Below are 12,730 nucleotides of genomic sequence, written 5' to 3' on the forward strand. Positions count from 1 at the left end.
AAAGAAAAACCCACGGGACCGGAGATCATCAAGATTTTAGGGTATATAGAGAAAAAAACAACAACCGTGGCCAGATCAGACCAGAAGCGGCGTTTCTTGGGCGACAGGAGTAGCGGGTGGGGTAGCCGCGAACGCCGGAGAACAGGATGTGAGCGAAGGTACCAACAACGCCATTTATCGCGCTCTCGCCTGCCCCTCCCCCCCCGGAGGCTCAGCGGTCCAGCCAATCCCCTCCCGCCGTCCCCTTCCCACCGGAGGCCCCGCCCCCGGCGCCCAGGATGCTGGGCCCCCGCGGCGTGACGCGAGCACGGCAACTCCGCCCCCTGCGTCTCTGGCCTCGCCGGCCTTGGGGGGATGGTTCCATCATGGCGTCAATGCAGGTGAGAGGAGTTTGCAGCATCTGGGCGGGCGAGGGAGCCGCCGAGAGGACGCAAGCGTTTTGTCGGGGGCGGCGTCTGGGACTCTGGGGCACCCGGACGGGCTCGGGAGTGGCCCTGGTGGCAGGTCCTTTCCCAGCTTCAGGACGTTGGGGAGGGGTGAGAGGTGGCGAGAAGGGCGGGGGAGGGGGTCTCGGTCGGTCGAAGCGGACACCAGCCGGCTGGGAAGTTGGGTGATAAAGAAGGCTAAGACGAGGAAAGGGAGAAGTTTGGCGTTGGCTCGGCGGCAGTGGTCTCGGAATCACCTCTTGCTCACTCAGATGTTGGCCTGCCCGCCCGCCTCAGGGATGCCTTCTCCTTGGTCCCCAGCCGGGCGGAAACAGCTGCTCTCGCCGTTGTCGCTGGGGCAAGGGCGGCCCTGAGAGGGGCTGAGTGTGGGGGAGCTGAAAAGGCGTTCCGAGAGAAGGCGGCTGGCTTTGCGGCCTCTGCCCAGGCCTCCCACGCCCAGCTTCCCTGACTGCCCGGCCCCTCGGCTCTCCTCTTTTTGACTCTTAATCCTTTGCCCCGTGGGTACCTTTCTCTGTTGGTCTTCGCACTTTCAACGAATATTAGTCCGGCAGCTCACTTTGTCGCTCTTCCCGAAGCTGCCCTTGGCCCATGAATATCATTTGCCGCCTAATAGGCAATCTTCCTGAGATCTGAGTCACCAGCCCCTTTATACCTCCGGGATAGCTCGCCCTCAAAAAAATTTTTTTTCCCCTACGGTGCCCCACCCTTATGGTCGCGGTAAGGCTACAGCCTTTTGCCCCTCTTCCCTAGATCTTTAGTGGAATCTTAGTTTGGTAGGAGGCGTTTATTAACCCGTGTCCTATCTACCTGACTTAGCAGTTCATGGTTTTCTGGCTTTCCAACTTATGCACTCCTTTTTTCCAAATCCAAGGAGTTCGATTTTTTTTTTTTTTTTCAGGCAAAGATGGCAACCACAACTGCAGTTTTGTAAAGATTGTCTCTGCATTATCTATAGCCTGCATTTAATTTTACTAGCTCGAATGAGAACATATAGGAAGAGAAGGTAGAACTGTTTGGAGTGGCAGCTGAGTGCTTTTTAGAGTTTTAACATCTTAAAGACACCTACGTTTTTCTTAGCATTTAGTGCTTTTGTTTCTGGAAGAATAAGCAAGCCTTCCTACCCTCCCCACCCTCCTTCCCCCCCCCCCCCCCATTTCTAGGCGAGAGCAGTTTTTCTTCTGTTTTCTGCGTCTTCCTCTTTTGCGCACATATTTGCTTCACGTTTACTTCTGTGCTTTTGTGTTGTCTGTCCCCTTTCAACCTATTTTCCATGCGATATTCTCTTTACCTTTGCTTCTTCCCCTGGATTTTCCTGCAGAATAGAATAATGTCTTAACTTTCTTACTTTCCGCAGATCAGTGCTGGGGGGAAAAACAAGAACAATTTGAGGAAACATTATACTTTACACTGGTCTCCCCAGAGACGTTAGAGAAGTTTCGTCATTTGAGGCCAAAAAAGGAACTGTGCAACACTAGTTGAACAGGAGATGTATAAAATAAGATCATTTGTATTAAGATCAAAACTATTTAAAATAGACTAAAAATTATGGTTAAAATCCACAACGCTTGTGATTATATTTGACAAGAGAATTATTGGGATAACTAATTAGCTGGTTAGATTCAGACTTAGAGTCTGAAAAAGGGCAGATTTCCATTTTTAAGAGAAAAAGTGAGTATAGAACTGAAGTCAGTACAGAACTTAATGTTGATAATCTTGAATTTTACATGGTGACTTAAACAATAGAAAGAAAAATACATGCCAGTGAAATACTGCATTTTTCTGTGTCCCAAGTATTACCGACTGTCTTACCACCTTTTATTCCTTTGTGTCTTCTGATTAGAGGAATGGAAAACTGATGTTTACTATTTTAATTAAAACCGAATCTTTCCTTTTGTTTGTATTTTTGAAATAATTTGATACAGGTTTTCTGGTAGTATCTTGAAAACTAATCTAGATAAATCAAGCTTTTTGAAACACAATACTACTTTTCTTTGTGGTTATTCTGTCTTTGCTGAACAAGATTTTTTCCTTACCATCTTAATAGCAAAATTTTGTTTTAAAGATTCCTATTTTTTTTAAAGTAATCTTTGCACCCAGCATGGGGCTCGAACGCAAAACCCTAAGATCAAGCGTTGCATGCTGTACCAACTGAGCCAGCCAGGAGCCCCTTAATAGCAAAATTGAACTGTTCAGAACAACTAAATTACATATAAAATTGCAACCAAATTACGAAATTTGTTTATTCACTCATAAATTTCAAGGGCCCACTGTGTCTGATACGGATCTCGGATCACGGTGTTGCAGACAGGGAAGTGAACAAAAGCAAACAAAGATTTCTGCTGTAGGTGGGGGAGACAGATAAGAACCAAATATTTAAGTATTCTATTAGGTGATAATACTATTAAGAGAAAACATGGAAGAGAGTTAGGAAATGCGTATTTTGGGGATTTCAGTTATAGTGCTTAGGGAAAAGTATACCATACACACAAATGCTGCTCTGACCATGTCCTTACCTAAAAAGTTTTCAGATTTCTTTAGCTTATGCCAGGATATTATTGCTGCTGAGATTACTTAAGCTGTAAGAAGAACTATTTTAAAAACCTACAAATTATAGAAATGTAATATAGGATTTGATTACTTGGTAGAAAGGAAATAGTCTTCAGAATCTACATCACGTAAGGGTGGACTTTGGCTTTTTCATTGGAAAGTATTTTGAAGTTGAGGTTTTAACTCTTTTAATGTACTCTATCAGGTGCCTCCCAACTTTTATCTCAGGTGGTGCACATAGAAAATAATTTTTGAATCACACACTAAGGTGGATGAAGTGAAACACTGGGAATGAGTTTTAGTATTCTGACATGTCTGTAATGCTCGGGTTGCTCTACTCTGTAATATTGCTAAAGTTGTTCTTCAATATACAGTTCAAGGTTGTGGTTTTCAAACTTACTTGAGCCTTTGAGATATTCTTTCTTGTCCCCCCCCCCCCACTGTTTCTTACTAGAACGACGTTGCAAATTAACAAGATTATGGTTAGATTATGTTTTAAGAAAGCTTTCTTAAAGAATTGTAGGCTTCTGGTAATACTTAAAAATATCAGGAGTTAGTGTAAAGAAACATCTCCATTTAATTGTGTTAGTTCTAGAAATGTTAAATAACTCTTGTAGATTTTCTGCTTTCTTTTTCCTCTCTTGCCTAATGGGGGTCTTAACTGTTGATTTGACTAGATGGAAGGAGAGTAAGATTTAGTAACAGATAGATTATGAATGTGTGCTTATTTTCATATGACTTCGAAAGAGTGTTATGTTGTTTTATTCACAACTCTGCATTGCTCTTTACTCAAGTGTCTGGCTGTGGTGATTGAGAGAGGTAGAATATGGGTTCTGACTTTTTTAGTAGTCACATTGCCTGGACAGACTCCATATGATTATTGTTTGATGAGGCCATGAAGGGGTACAGCATAATCAAAACTTAGAAAATGGATTCATCTTAGATCCTGAGGCTTATTGAATACTGGGAACTTGGGGGGGGTGTATATGCCTAGAATTATGTATCTGAGAAGGTTAACTCGGTACTCGGCTCGGTATAGGGAGCTGTTGGGACAAGTCAGGGAAAGGGGGAACAGTATAGAATAAAACGGAAGGTACTTTGTTTGAATGAGAAATCTAAACATAGGTGGAGTACAGGTGAATAAGGGATAAAGCTAAGATAATCATCTTAACTTTCAAAGCAGTCACTGTGATACTTTTCTTTTAGCTGTTAATCAATTACCGCTTAATTAGACAATTTCTATTTTTATCCCAAAGTGTGTGTTTGTGTTTCATTTAACTTTTCAGGTCTCTTCCACTCCCCTGGGCCATATATCTCAGGAGAATAGGAAAAATACCTTTTCTCTGTCTCTTAAAGTCACCTGGTGATTACAGTAAATGTTTAACACTTCAAAAAATGTTCTAATTAGCAAGTTCTGCATTAGTTTAATTCTGTCTTAGAGAAATCTTTTAAGCAATTCTATAATGGTAAGATTGAGTCCCTATAAAGGAATAACTTAAAGGTGATGTTTTTATATACATATTCCCCCAAAGTTGGCTTATTTTCTTGGTTTATATGTTTGCCATAACCTTAACGGTTTTCAAAGTATTTTTCTGTTCTTTTCTCCTTGGATTCTTACTCCAACCTTGTAAAATGGGAAGTCAGATAATCCTATTTCATTTCAGTAGAAACAGAGAGTGACTTTAGGTAAGTGGTCACTTATTTGGAAAGCGACTTACCCCAAATTAATAGCAACTGAGTGCTGAAGCTGCGATTAGAAACCTAGCTCTGAAATCTGTTGATGCTATGAAGTTGTATGTAATTAGTATGTTTACAAGTTTGGCATTGTAAAGAAATCATTGGGATAATTACTTTTCAGTCAAGAAGTAAACGTTTACTGGGATAATACTTTGTAGCTTCTATAGCTAAGATGGGAGAAAAATATTCCTTATATTTTATAATATATTTTATGCATACATTTTAAAAAGGGTCTTTATGCATGTACTTATGCACTGAATAAAATTATGGCAGATCTTTACTGTTCAAAGATAGTCTTTATTATCAAGGAGAGTTTTTATTTATTTTTTTAAGATTTTTTAAAAAAATTTACTTATTTGACAGACAGAGATCACAGAGAGAGAGAGGAGGAAGCAGGCTCTCTGATGAGCAGGGAGCCCGATGCAGGGCTTGAGCCCAGGACCCCGGGATCATGACCTAAGCCAAAGGCAGAGGCTTAACGCACTGAGCCACCCAGGCGCCCCATCAAGGAGGGTTTTAAAAGTAGAAGTGATCTGGCATCTTTCTGAAAATATAGTTCTGCATAGTGTTTATTTGAATTGAATATTTGTTACATGTTATTTCTTTGTATCACTGCTCTCTGCATTAATTTTATTTACAAAATACTTGTTCGTGTTTGTGGAGTGTTTTTAATTCTTCATTTGATAGCCTTTTTTGTGAATGCAGGTGTTGGGTCACCAACAAATGGCGCATGCCTTTGAGTTACTATATTCTGAGAAAAACTAATCTCATTCAATAAGGCTTGTAAAAACTTCACTAAGAAAAAAGGCGTAGGATCTGGAATCAGAAGACCTGGATTTAGGTTCAGTTTCACTACTTAACATCTATGTTGCCCAAAAATCGGGGTGTCAAGTTGGTGGTTAAGACAGAAGAAAATTAATAGAGAGGTAAACATGTATAAAATTACTTTTTTGACTTTCTTTCTCAAATCTGTTTTTTTCTGTAGTTTTCCCCATTTTGGTGCATGGCAACTTTTTTCATCCATTTGTTTAACCAGAAACCTTGGTTTCATCCCATCCTCTAGTGAAAACATTAGCAAATTCTGTCGAGCTCTACCTTCAAAATATATCCAGAATCCAACTGTTTATCCTTTCTTCTGAATTATTCCGTGATGTAAATCATCATGATCCCTCATCTGGAATATATCAACAGTTCCATAACTGGTTTCCCTGCTTCTGCCCTTTATTCCCTCACTGTGTTTTTCTCAGCCCAAATATTATTTAGATTCTTTGAAAACAAAAGCCTAATGTCACTTCACTTACATCCCTTCTGTGGCTTCCCTGTTCTACTCAGAATATACGGTTGACCCTTTAATAATGAAGCATTAGTGGTGCTGATCCCTGTGCAGTCCAGAATTCATGCATGGCTTTTGACTTCCAAAAACTTAACCATTGGGTGCCTGGGTGGCTCAGTTGGTGAAGCATCTGCCTTTGGCTCAGGTCATGATCCTGGGATGGGTCCTGGGATGGGTCCTGGGAAAAAGTCCTGCATCAGGCTCCCCACTCAGCAGAGAGTCTTCGTCTCCCTCCGACCATACCCCCTTTTGTGCGCTCTCTCATACACACACCCATTCTCTCTCAAATAAATTAAGTCTTATAATAAATAATAATAAATAAGTAAAATAAGTAAATAAGTAAGTAAAATCTTAAAAAATTAACCACTAATTGCCTACTGTTAGTTGGAAGCCTTATTGATAACATAGTTAACATATATTTTAAATGTTATATGCAGTATATACTGTATTCTTTTTTTTTTTTTAAAGATTTTATTTATTTATTTGACAGACAGATCACAAGTAGGCAGAGAGGCAGGCAAAGAGAGAGAGGAAGGGAAGCAGGCTCCCCGCTGAGCAGAGAGCCCGATGCGGGGCTCGATCCCAGGACCCTGGGATCATGACCTGAGCCAAAGGCAGAGGCTTTAACCCACTGAGCCACCCAGGCGCCCCTGTATACTGTATTCTTATAATAAAGTAAGCTAGAGGAAAAAGTTAAAATCATAAGGAAGAGAAAATGTATTTCTAGTACTGTACTGTATTTATAAAAAAAAAATTCACATGTAAGTAGACCTGTGCATTTCAAACCTATATTCAGGGGACACCTATAATCCAGAGTCCCTGTTAAGGCATAGAAGGCTTTATTACATTATCTATCTCATTCAACCCCCCCCTCCCAACTTATCTATATACTCCTTGCTATTTCTGCCTCTGGGCCTTTACCCTTACTTCCTCTGCTTGGAGTCTTCACCTATCTGGGTGGCTCACTTCCTTTATTTTCTCAGATCTATCTTTAAATGCAGTTACTTAGAGAATCCTTCCTTGACCACCCAATGTAAAATAGCTCTCCCATCCCTGCCACTTAAAATTCCCCTTACCCTGCTAAATTTTTTGTAGCCCTGACATCTATTTATTTATTTACTATTTCTCCTGAACATAACTCAGTACCTGGTATGTAGTAGGCCCTCAGTAAATGTCAAAGGAATAAATGAGCACAGCTTGTGGATTCAGATAAACGGTTTGAATTCTAGCTGTGTAACTTTTTTGCCCAATATAAAATAGGGATAATAATCATATGGGGTAAAATTGCAAATCATTGCACGTGTGGATTTTGATAGTTGTTAGTTATAATGCTCTAGACTTCTTATTTTGAACTACCCCTATCAGATACTCACTTTAAGAAAAAAAATTGTTAGGGGGCGCCTGGGTGGCTCAGTGGGTTAAGTCTCTGCTTTCAGCTTGGGACATGGTCTCAGGGTCCTGGGATCAACGGCACATCGGGCTCTCTGCTCAGTGGAGAGCCTGTTTCCCCTTCTCTCTCTGCCTACCTCTCTGACTACTTGTGATTTCTGTCTGTCAAATAAATAAATAAAATCTTAAAAAAAAAGATTTTATTTGAAAGAGAGAAAGCATGAAAGGGGGGATAGGAAGGAGGGGACAAGCAGACTCCCCACTGAGCAGGGAGCCTGATGTGATCATGAACTGAGCCGAAGGCAGAACCCTGACTGAGCCACCCAGGCACATTGGAAGTATGGTTTCTAATTAGCATGTATGCTTGACTAATTCTCAAATACTGAAGAGGATTAGTGAAGTAGTATTTTGAACCTCCTATATCAGTTTTAAATGGCAAATTCTGTTTTTTATTTTTTAAATTGAAATATAATTCATATACCGTAAAACTTAACCATTTTTATTAAAGTGTACAGTTCAGTGGTTTTTAATATATTTACAACCGCAATCACTATCTAATTCTAGAACATTTTCATCACCTCAAAGGAAACCCTTTACCTATTTGCAGTCACTCCCCATTCCTTGACTATGCCCCACAGAAATCACTAATCTGTTTGCTATCTCTATTGGTTTGCCTATTCTAGGTATTTCATATAAATGGAATCATACAATATGTGGTCTTTTGTAACTGGCTTCTTACCATAATGTTTTTGAGTTTCATCAGTGTTGTAGCTTCTATCAGTACTTATTTTTTATGACCATGAGTTCATTTTATGGTTGTCTGTCTACAGTTTATCTGTTCATCACTTGATTGACATTGGGTGGTGTCCTGTTTCCATTCATCAGTTAATTGGCAATTTGTATTGTTACACATCTACTTTCTGGATAATGCCACTATGAACATTCATGTACATGTTTTTTGGTTTTTGTGTGTGTGTGGTTTTTTTAAAATTTATTTATTTGTTAGAGAGAGAAGCGAGCACAGGCAGACAGAGTGGTAGGCAGAGGCAGAGGGAGAAGCAGGCTCCCTGCCGAGCAAGGAGCCCAATGTGGGACTTGATCCTGGGACGCTGGGATCATGACCTGAGCCAAAGGCAGCTGCTTAACCAACTGAGCCACCCAGGCGTCCCTCATGTACATGTTTTTATTTGGACTTGTTTTAATTTGTCTTAAGTGTATGCCTAGTAATGGAATTGCTGGGTCATTTGGTAACTCTATGTTTAACTTTCTAAGAAACTGCCAGACATTTCCATGTCAGCTGTACTATTTTACATTCCCATCAGCAGTGTGGAAAGGTTCCAGTTTCTACACATTTTGGCCAATATTTGTTGTCCTTTTTTTTTTTTTTTTTTTTTAAGATTTAATTAATTTATTTTTTTGACAGAGAGATCACAAATAGGCAGAGAGGCAGGCAGAGAGAGAGGAGGAAGCAGGCTCCCCACTGAGCAGAGAGCCCAATGCGGGGCTTGATCCTGGGACCCTGGGATCATGACCTGAGCCGAAGGCAGAGGCTTTAACCCACTGAGCCACCCAGGCGCCCCCCCCCTTTTTTTTTTAATTAAAGCTCTCTTAGTGGTTGTAAAGTGATACCTCCTTGTGGTTTTGATTTGTATTTCCCTAATAACTAAGGATATTGAGCATTTTGCATTTATTGGTAAATTTCTTGGAGAAATGTCTTTTCAAATCCTTTGCCCATTTAAAAAATAAAGTTGTCTTTTTATTGAGTTGTAATCGAGTTTTTTGTTTATTTTGAGTACAGGCCCCTTCTCTCATAAGTGATTTGCAAACATTTCCTACTATGAGTTGTGTTTGCACTTTCTTTCTTTCTTTTTTTTTTTTTTTTTAAAGATTTTATTTATTTATTTGACAGATCACAAGTAGGCAGAGAGGCAGGCAGAGAGAGAGGAAGGGAAGCAGGCTCCCTGCTGAGCAGAGAGCCCGATGCGGGACTCGATCCCAGGACCCTGAGATCATGACCTGAGCCGAAGGCAGCGGCTTAACCCACTGAGCCACCCAGGCGCCCATGTTTGCACTTTCTTGATGGTGTCCTTGAAAGCACAAAATTTTTTTAATTTTGATGAAGTCCAGTTTACCTGTTTTTTAATCTGTCATTTATGCTTTTGGTGTCATATCTAAGTAATCATTACCTAATCCGAGGTCATAAAGATTTATGCTTCATTACAGCTTTGTGGGTTTTTTTTGAGATTGTTACAGTTTTAGCCCTTACATTTAGGTTTTTTATTCATTTTGATTAATTTTTGTATGTGGTGAGGCATATTTAGTTTTATAGCATTAATAGAGCAGCTTTTTTTTTTTTTTTAAGATTTTATTTATTTGACAGAGAGATCACAAGTAGAGAGAGAGAGAGAGGAGGAAGCAGGCTCTCTGCCTAGCAGAGAGCCTGATATGGGACTCGATCCCAGGACCCTGAGATCATGACCTGAGCTGAAGGCAGAGGCTTTAACCCACTGAGCCACCCAGGCGCCCCTAGAGCAGCTTTTTATTTGAAGTTGCATAGGCCCAAGCTGAGAGCTCATCAGCTCTCAGGATTTGATAGTATCCTGCTGGATTTAAGTGATTTTTCTAGGTTGAGTGGAGCTGTTAAACTTTTTTCAGATGAGAATTTATATTGCAGCCCTACTACTAAGATGTGATTGTGGTCCTAATAAACTATTACTGAGAATACTTAATCATATATCAGCTTTTAAAGTAATTAAAATTGGCATACCAACTTCAATTTTTAGACTTAAAAAGTTTTGAGCCATAGGGCATTTTTAGAGGTCAGCTTGTTCAACCGTCATACTTTTTGTTTAAGTCATTGCTGCATTTTGTGATTAGATGTAGTTGGTAAAATATAATTTGTTTACTTTTGTACTACATGAAGATACATTGAACAAATTGAATATATAGGGTTTTGGTTTTTTTTTTTTTTAAGATTTTATTTATTTATTTGACGGAGATCACAAGTAGGCAGAGGCAGGCAGAGAGAGAGGTGGAGGCAGGCTCCCTGCGGAGCAGAGTGCCCTATGCGGGGCTCGATCCCAGGACCCTGGGATCATGACCTGAGTTGAAGGCAGAGGCTTAACCCACTGAGCCACCCAGGCACCTCTAGGGTTTTTTTTTAATGTAGATTTGTTAGAGAAAAACTCACATTTTTAGGAAATCCAATTTGGGGATTCTAGTGGGGAAAATTATATACATGAGCATGTTGGTGTTATTTAGTTCTTGTTGTTGCTTAGTGGAAACCCTCATAGAATTCATTGTAACAATTAGTTTAAGCTACCTTGATTGATAATTTTTTTTTAAGATTTTATTTATTTATTTGACAGAGAGAGATCACAAGTAGACGGAGAGGCAGGCAGAGAGAGAGAGAGAGGGAGGCAGGCTCCCCGCTGAGCAGAGAGCCCAATGCGGGACTCGATCCCAGGACCCTGGGATCATGACCGGAGCCTAAGGCAGCGGCTTAACCCACTGAGCCACCCAGGCACCCTTGATTGATACTTCTACCTTGATTTGATACTTCAGTATTCATGGATTCTGTATCTGTGAGTCTGCCTACTAGTAAAGTTTATTTGTAAGCCTAAAATCAATCTTCATGGTGCTTTTGTGATGATTTGCACACATGTGCAGAGCTTTGAAAAATTGGGAGTAGCTAGATGTAGATCAAACAAGGTAACATTCTGTCTTGCTTCAGCTGTCATGCTGTAAACAAGTGTCTTTTTCTCAGTCTATTTAGTGCCACGTTTTTTGCATTTCAGCGCTTTTAGGGATTTCACTGTTTAAAATGGCCTCCAAGCGAAGTATTGAAGTGCTGTCTAGAGTTCCAAATTGCAAGAAGACTGTAATGTACGTTTTGTAGAAAATGTGTCTGTTAGATAACCTTTGTTCAGGCATGTGCTGTTAGCCTTGGGTTCGATGTTAATGAATCAACAACATATATGAAGGAGTCTTTAAACAGACACATGAAAACCTACGTTATTAATTGGTTGAATGTGCCCAAAGGATGCAGGAACCTAACTCTGTATTTCCCTTAGGAACAGTTGTTCAGAGTCTGTAACATAACTACTGCAAATAATGAGAATTGGCTGTATTTTTGTTTAAATTTCAGTCTGCTTTAGGGTGCTTGGATGACTCAGTCGGTTAAGCCTCCTACTCTTGATTTTGGCTTGGGTCACGATCTCAGCCCTTCATGGGGCTCTGCACTGCCCATGGAGCCTGCTTAAGATTCTCTTTCTCCTTTGGCCTCTCTCCTGCCCCCCCCCCCCAAAAAGTAAATTCCAGTCTCCCTTTGATTTGAAATGTATTGGAACTGGTAAAATGTAATGTCCTCGCTACATCCAGGTCTCCCCCCCCACTCATTTTATACTGTAGATCAGTTTCTTCTAGTTTTTTTGAGTTACCCATACAATTCTGATTAGTGGTTCCCATTTTGGCATTGTATTGAAATCACCTGGGAGCTTTTATTCCTTTTTTTTTTTTTTTAATTTCTTTTCAGCGTAACAGAATTTATTGTTTATGCACCACACCCAGTGCTCCATGCAGTACGTGCCCTCCATAATACCCACCACTTGGCTCCCCCAACCTCCCACCCCCCACCCCTTCAAAACCCTCAGATTGTTTTTCAGAGTCCATAGTCTCTCATGGTTCATCTCCCCTTCCAATTTCCCTCAACTCCCTTCTTCTCTCCATCTTCCTGCGTCCTCCATGTTATTTGTTATGCTCCACAAATAAGTGAAACCATATGATAATTGACTCTCTCTGCTTGACTTATTTCACTCAGCATAATCTCTTCCAGTCCCGTCCATGTTGATAAAAAGTTGGGTATTCATCCTTCTGATGGAGGCATAATACTCCATAGTGTATATAGACCACATCTTCCTTATCCATCCGTCCATTGAAGGGCATGTTGGTTCTTTCCACAGTTTGGCGACCATGGCCATTGCTGCTATAATAAACATTGGGGTACAGATGGCCCTTCTTTTCACTACATCTGTATCTTTGGGGTAAATACCCAGTAGTTCAATTGCAGGGTGATAGGAAAGCTCTATTTTTAATTTCTTAAGGAATCTCCACACTGTTCTCCAAAGTGGCTGTACCAGTTTGCATTCCCACCAACAGTGTAAGAGGATTCCCCTTTCTCCACATCCTCTCCAACACATGTTGTTTTCCTGTCTTGCTAATTTTGGCCATTCTAACTGGTGTAAGGTGGTATCTCAATGTGGTTTTGATTTGAATCTCC

General features: G+C 40.5%; 1 protein-coding gene across 2 annotated transcripts in view; it reads left to right on the top strand.

The window, feature by feature from the left end:
- The first annotated feature begins 278 nt into the window (after positions 1–278).
- The window catches only part of LOC111156816 (ubiquitin conjugating enzyme E2 W), a 76,781-nt gene continuing 64,329 nt past the window's right edge, over positions 279–12,730 (top strand). For both annotated transcript variants that reach the window (XM_022517900.1, XM_022517901.1), the window contains exon 1: positions 279–380. In XM_022517900.1, coding sequence (XP_022373608.1) covers positions 279–380 — 102 coding nt within the window. The remainder of the gene's footprint in view (positions 381–12,730) is intronic.

This window comes from Enhydra lutris, unplaced genomic scaffold, assembly GCF_002288905.1.
Source record: "Enhydra lutris kenyoni isolate GAN:26980312 unplaced genomic scaffold, ASM228890v2 scaffoldscaffold49, whole genome shotgun sequence".
NCBI classification, from domain to species: Eukaryota; Metazoa; Chordata; class Mammalia; order Carnivora; family Mustelidae; genus Enhydra; species Enhydra lutris.